The 7,883-nt window shown below is 38.1% G+C and overlaps 1 protein-coding gene across 1 annotated transcript; it reads left to right on the forward strand.

The window, feature by feature from the left end:
• The first annotated feature begins 6,840 nt into the window (after positions 1 to 6,840).
• LOC145046469 (uncharacterized) lies at positions 6,841 to 7,883 on the forward strand. Its single transcript, XM_078994754.1, has 2 exons — positions 6,841 to 6,947; positions 7,538 to 7,883. Exons 1-2 carry the CDS (start codon positions 6,841 to 6,843, stop codon positions 7,881 to 7,883), a joined length of 453 nt encoding a protein of 150 aa, XP_078850880.1.

The following is a 7,883-nucleotide window of genomic DNA, read 5'->3' on the forward strand; positions in this document are numbered from 1 at the left end:
AGTGTGCCGGTAAACCACACACACTCCACTAACGTCTTCGCAAGGGCACAAAGTGTAATTTCATGGAATTGCATCAATTCACTTTTGCCTAAGTAACTAAGATTGGGAATTTGAAAAACATTTAGTTACTTGGTATTTCATTATACTTATAATGGAAGGTTTCGTCCTATCCTACCCGTTCGGCTAACGACCCTCCACTAGTCAAGAGTGCGGTGGGTAAGAGTGGATACCCATTCAATCACCATTTTATAGGCAATTTCCTTAAACACCCCTTATAGACCAGCTTCGTGAATGAGGCCTACTAACGGTAAGACTGACTTTTACTCATACATATATATAATGTTAGACTTTTAATGTTATATAGTATGGGGTGTATTTTATACTTTTAAAATACTATATGGTTAACTTTAACAATTACACTTTTAATTCAATTAAAAGGTTAACCTAAACCTTTATGGATTTATTAAATCTCTTTTAATTATACTCCTTAATTAATTAATAAAACCATAAGGGTGTGATTTGAACTTTTCAAAACATTACTAGGGTTTTAGAATTTAACATTTCTAATTAAACTTTTAATCAACTTTTAAATTCCAAAACTTGATGGCAAGTTTTTGAAACATTTCAAAACATTAAGGTTTTAACTATTTAAATTTCAAAACTTCAAAACTTTTGGGTTCAAATTTAAACTATAAAACCTAAAGGGAAAAATATGAAACTTTTCATAACTACAAGGATCAAATAACAAATAATCTAAAAACTAACATTTAGTTACATAATTATCCATATTTCATTTGTTTAATGATTTCTTGCAAATCAATTTATCAATTTACTCAAAATAATTAATCAATTATCTTATAAGGAAACAATTATCTTGTTAATTGATAATTATCTTTAATTAGATCAAGAATATAGTCATATATATCATAAAATCGGATTTATATTGATCTAACATGATAAGGTAACTATCCAAATGCAAAAACAGCAAGAAATCCCGAGATAAGCATTATCTGACGCTCGAACTCGCCGAGTACCACACTGTACTCGCCGAGTTGAGGTCTACTCGCCGAGTACACTGTGGTACTCGCCGAGTTCCTCAGCCATAAAGCCCAAAAAACGATTTTCCAGTTATACAATGCATCAATACAATTGAAACCAAGCTAGGCTTTGATACCACTGATAGGTTTTGGTCATAAGACATCCTATGTGCTCATACAAACCCTAATGCTTGGATCTAGGTTTCTCTATTGTACATTCTTTGAATCCAAGACTATAAACCCTAATTCTAACATATGGAAATCGACATTAACATATAATTAGGTTTAAGAACATACCTTGATTGTTATATAGCAATAACAATCACAACTCCACCTTGGATTGACTTTGGAATGCTTAGAGTCACAAGTGTCACTCCTCTAATGGCTTACAAACACCATAAGCAAATGGAGAAGGTATAAAGAGAGAGGTGAGAGGTTGGAATTCGTATCTAGGACCTCTTAGGAAAGGAAACCCAAATTCATGACCCTAGGGGTGTTTATATAGGTGTAGAGATAGGGTTTCAGTCATTATCCTTATCTAGTTGATTATCCATTAAGCAACCAATAAGATAATCCTTGAATCCTTATCATACTCGAATTCTAAGGCTTTCCAACCTTAAATTCGTCCACCATATAAATAAGATAATCCTTACCTTATTTTGTAACTATCACATAATTACAAATCAGCCCCTCTAGTTTAATTAATTACATTTGATCACAAAACTAATTCTCAATTAATTATTGACCAATATTAATTAAACAAATATGATTTCTCCTTTAATATATTATTCTTATAACATATTAATAAATCATATTATCCTCTCTCTCTTTATTCATTTCTCCAATCAAGTTGCTTTGGTGAAGGCAACCCAAAAGGACCATGCACCATCGGGTCAAGTACATACCAAAATAGTTATGGACTTAGACACTAATCCAACAACAACAACCATCGAGGTTCCAGTACTAAAAGATGCAACTCCAATCATTATCCGCAGAGGTTTTCAACCATCAAACGTCTCTTCGGACTCAGATGATGAAAACATAGAAAACATTGACACAAGAATTAATTCAAGGATTATCACACTCCCATCCGCAATCCAGGGGAACCTTCGCATGTTCAAAGGGAACTCCCGTCTGCACTCCAAGGGGAACCTTCACCATCTGCCCAAGAAAACTCTAATCTCACCTTCCCAATTCAAGACAATTCAGTAGGATGTTCTCAAGTCCAGGGGTAACTGGCATCTCCAACCGCACAATCTTCTAATATTGAAGACATTCCTTCCACCGCAACTGCTGATCATCTATAACCATGTCTACATGTATGGACGAAAGACCACCCACCAGGTCAAATCATTGGCAACCTATCTGCAGGAATCCAGACTCGATCATCCAAAGACTTATACAATCACTGTCACTATGCAGCGTTTCTATCCTCGGTCGAGCCCCGAACGATCAAAGAAGCATTACTAGAACCAGACTAGATATCCTCAATGCAAGAAGAGCTAGAAGAATTCAAAAGAAACAAAGTATGGCAGCTCGTTTCGAAGCCGCAAGGCCACACTATTATTGGTACTAGATGGGTGTACATGAATAAGTTGGATGAATTCGGTGTGGTCGTCAGAAAAAAGGCAAGGCTAGTTGCCAAGGGATATAGTCAACTTGAAGGTATTGACTACGATGAAACGTATGCTCCGGTAGCATGAATGGAATCTATCCGAATCTTCTTAGCATACGCAGCTCACAAGAACATTAAAGTTCATCAAATGGATGTGAAAAGTGCTTTTCTCAACGGTGAGTTAAAAGAGGAGGTTTATCTTCAGCAACCTCCGGGTTTTGAAAGTCTTGAATTCCCAGATCAATGCTATAAACTTGAAAAAGTAGTCTAGGGTCTAAAACAAGCTCCAAGAGCATGGTACAAGACTCTCTCCGAATTTCTTGTCTCGTTCGGATACAAAAGAGGTATGATTGATCATACTATTTAGAAAAGAAAATGGTGATCATCTTATGCTTGTACAAATATATGTGGATGATATCATCTTCGGTTCATCTGATCAAAAAATGGTGTATGAATTTGCTAAGCTCATGACCAACAAGTTCCAAATGAGCATGAATAGAGAGATTGACTTCTTTCTAGGACTTCAAGTGAAACAAGTCCCTCAAGGGATATTCATTCATCAGGAGAAATACACCTCTGAACTGTTAAAGAAATATTCAATAGACAACTGTTCTTCAGCTAAGGTCCCCATGGACTTTGGATATAAGATATCTGTTGATCCCTCCGGTGAATCAGTTGATCAGAAGACTTATAGAGGTATTATTAGCTCATTGATGTACCTCACCGCAAGTCGACCAGATACCATCTTTGAAACAGGTGTATGCGTAAGGTACCAGGCTGACCCAAAAATGTCACATATGACCTCAACCAAGCAGATTCTATGGTACTTAAAGGGTAGCAAGAATCTTGGTCTATGGTACCCTGCAGCGAACAACTTCAGTCTACAAGAATTCACTGATGCGGATCATGCCGGATGCAAACTAGATCGTAAAATCACCTCCGGTGGATGTCAATTTCTTGGTGGAAGACTCATCAGCTGGTCATCAAGAAACAAAATTGTGTATCTTTGTCTACTGCGGAAGCTGAATATGTGGCCGCAGCCAGCTGTTGTTCACAAGTCTTATGGATGAAAACACAACTATTGGACAACGGATATAGAATGGTGTGGATACCAATCTATTGTGACTCTGAAAGTGCTATAGCGATTTCTCACAATCCAATTTATCACTCAAAGACCAAGCATATTGAACTACGGTATCACCTCATCAAAGACCACATCCTGAATGGTAACATTGAACTAATTTTTGTCCATACTCATGAAGAGATTGTTGATGTATTTACAAAGGCACTTGACTCAACAAAACTCAACAGTTTCTTACAAATGTTAGGAATGATGAATCCGGACACTTCATTAAATGCTAACCCTTTTTGGAAAATCTTGAAAAATAAAGTCAACCTTTTTCCTGAATCTGTGGCTGAGATTTTATCTTCTAATCTAAGAAAACACCCAAATGTTTTTACCTAATTTCACTTAGGGTAAAATCTCTTACCGCTCCAAATTAGCCACTATAAAACCCCCTTCTTCTTCCCAAAGAAAGGTTTACGCTTTCTGAACTTTGAACTTTTTCTTGCACTCTGTTTTCTTGCAAACCCGATTCAACTCCAAAAATGGTGAAATCAGGCATCTCCAAGAAATACTCCAAGGTATCTGGATCAGCAAACCCTACTGGTTCAGACTTTGCATCAAGGCACCAAATGCCAACGATTGCTTCAAGCAATTTTAGGGTTGTATTCGAAGAGCATTCCTCCTACAATGCTCCGATCAAGTTGATGATCAAGTTTCTATCCAATCACCCATTGTTTGGTCCCTTCGATTCATTTACAGATGTAGTTCCTCTCTCAACTCTTTTCAAATGCGCCTTCTCAACGTATCGACCCCTCAAAAATCTTCAAGAGGTGCATCTGAACTTGGTAAACGATTATTTGGTCATTTTGACTAAGGAAAAGTTCCTCACTGCCATCAACCTGGTAGTTCATCCTTCAAACAAGGTTTTCACTCCAAGTATGGTGGACATCCTCTCTACACTCTATCAAATGCGTTACCAAAAGAGGATCAAAGGCATAGGCAAATTCAAGAAAAATAAGTTGCCTGCGGTATGGCAATTTGTTTACCACTTCGTGATCCATAGCCTGTCCGGCAGAACCGGAGGCACTAATAATATGGGTCTCAAGCTGCTAGTGTTCGTGTGGAGTATTTTTCACTAGCCATGATGTCAACTACGGTAAGATCTTATGGGATGACTTCCTGCAGTACATTCCCAAACAAAGTCCAAGAGAGAACCCTACTGAGCTCACTTTTTCCAGGTTCTGGTCTCTTTGCATCTCGGATCTTCATGCGGACGCAGGACTTAGCATGGGCAACGACATCAATCTCTTCATCACTAAAGATCTCAAAAGGTACAATCCTTTTATTGATCAATCTGATTTTGGACCTATCAAACGGCTACCAGTCCACATTCTCTCTACTCTTTGTCTTGAAACTGTTGATGTCTCAGACCATATAGAGGCTACGGAAGGTATTGCCCCATACCTTTCTACCCCACCTCTACAAACCACATCCGCACTCGCTGTCCTGGGTAGTACCGCAACCCTATCCTCCACCACTCTGTCAAATGTGTCTTTATCACAAAGACGCAAGAAGTTAGCCTCACCTCATCAAGGTCCCCGCAACACCAAGAAACATGGAACTCGTAAGAAAAAGGATGCTCCCAAGCAAGCTGACCCTTCAAAGAAAAGAAAATTCATCCAAACTGTGTCCACATATGACGAACCAACTGCACATCAATTTCACTCTTCCGCTATGAGTGATTCTGATGAGGAAGATCGACCCATCTCGATCCTCAAGAAAAGAAAAACCGATCCCACAAACCAAACATGCCTCTTCCATAGAGAAAATCTAGTCTAATGACAGACCATCCGCAGTCAAGAACTTCAAGCCCCATAAATTCATGGAAGCTGACTTCATTCATCAAGCTGAAATATCCATCTTCAACAAAAGACATCCAAAGTCTAACCGAAAGAGTAGCAGCACTCAACAGGTTCATTTCAAGATCCTCAAAAAGGTGTAAGCCCTTCTATGATATCTTGAAGAAGAACAAGAAGCTTGAATGGACCGAAGAACACGAAGAAGACTTTCAGGAACTCAAAAGATACTTAATATCTACGCCACTGCTGGTGAAGCCTATAGATGGAGAAGCACTTCTCCTCTACCTCTTGGTATCCTTAAGTGCGGTAAGTGTTGTCCTAGCCAAGGATCTTAACAGAGACCAACATCCTATCTATTATGTAAGTAAAAGTCTTCTAGATCCTGAGACCAGGAATTCTCATCTCGAAAATTAATTCTTGCATTAGTAACTGCTTCTACTAAGTTAAGACATTATTTTTGAGGCACATACTATACACATGAAACTAATTATCCTATTAGGAATGTGTTGAGAAAACCAGAGATGTCAGGAAGGATGGAAAAATGGTCAGTGAAGTTAAGCACGTTTGACATCAAATATATGCCAAGATCCGCCATAAAGTCACAAGCTTTAACAGAGTTTGTGGCTGACTTTAGTGATGATCTACAAAATGAAGTATACATTGAAGCTAAACAACACCTAAAAGACAAACACTTGGGAAAATGGACATTATTCACAGATGGAGCTTCAAACCAAAAAGGAACCGGGATAGTGATCATACTAAAATCGACACATGGGGATATCCTACCCCAAATAGTTAGTTGTGAATTTAACGCAACTAACAACGAAGAGGAATATGAAGCACTCATCATGGGACTATAATTGGCTAAGTATCTTTAAATCAAGGATCTTCAGGTATTTGTTGATTCTTTATTATTAACTAATAACTTCAATGGATCTTATGTAGTGAATGGTGAAAGATTAGCATTATACCTCAAGATCCTCAAAAAATTAGCCTCTGATTTTGAAAACTTTAGCCTAACCCAAGTTCCTAGAGAAGAAAAAACAGAAGCAGACACATTAGCCAACTTAGGATCCTCCCCAAGGATCCCACCAGAAATGAAGATCCATATAACCCACATAATAACTGCATCCATAGAAGCCTTTTTCGACAAACCTGATGATCCTGAACAACCAATAAGTGTAGCAACCATCGGAGATCCTAACCCTCAGATCCCTCCTTAAAGGGATCCCGAAGAATAAGATACTAGAAAAGTCCACGATCATGGATCCAACCCAATATGGAGTATCTCCAAAATGGAACGATCCTAACAGAAGAAAAAAGAAAAAGAGAATTCAAAACAAAAGTCTCAAGATTCATAATGATCCAAGGTAAACTCTATAAAAAGTCTATGCCATGTCCATACCTCAGATGCTTGGAGGATACTGAAGCTGCAGAAGTCTTGAAGGACATACATGAAGGAGACTGTGGCAATCACACTGGTGGGTAGATCATTATGCTCCAAGGTATTGAGAATAGGATAGTATTTGCCAACCATGAAGAGAGATTCTTTTCTACATGCTCAAAAGTGTGATGTTTGCCAAAGACATAACAACATCCTACATCAACTGGCGGAACCTCTACATCCTATTATCTCTCCGTGACCATTCATGAAACGGGGAATGAATATATTAAGAAAATTACTAATAGCTTTAGGAGGAAAATTCTTCATGTTGGTGATGATTGATTACTTGTCGAAGTGGATCGAAGCTGAAGCCTTCATTTAGGTTAGAGACAAAGAGGTACTCTCATTTATTAAATGTAATATCTTGACCAGGTTCGGGATCCCTACTGAAATCATATGCAACAATGGATCCCAATTCATAAGCAAGAGGACATAATACTTTTGCAAGAGTTGGGGAATCAAAATAATAATTTCCACTCATGTTCATCCCCATGTTAATAGTCAAGAATAATCTAGCAACAAGATCATAGTAAACAACTTGAAGAAAAGGCTAAATGAAAAGAAAGGAAGATGGGCAGAAGAGATTCCTATCGTCCTATGGGCAGATAGGACTACTTACAAAGTAGCCACAGGTCAAAACCGCTACTCCTTGGTGTTTAGGACAGAAGCAATGATCCCTACCGAAGTAGTGATCCCAACAAGAAGGTACTTGCTCCAAAATCAAGAAAACAGTGATAGGATCCTAGCCCAGGATCAGGACACTGTTGACAAACTCAAAGATCTTGTCAAGATACGCATTGTTGCTCATCAACAGTTGATCACCAAGGCTTACAACAAGAACATAAAAGCCAGAAGATTCTAA

The sequence above is a fragment of the Lactuca saligna genome, chromosome 5 (assembly GCF_052625555.1).
Source record: "Lactuca saligna cultivar CGN05327 chromosome 5, ASM5262555v1, whole genome shotgun sequence".
NCBI classification, from domain to species: domain Eukaryota; kingdom Viridiplantae; phylum Streptophyta; class Magnoliopsida; order Asterales; family Asteraceae; genus Lactuca; species Lactuca saligna.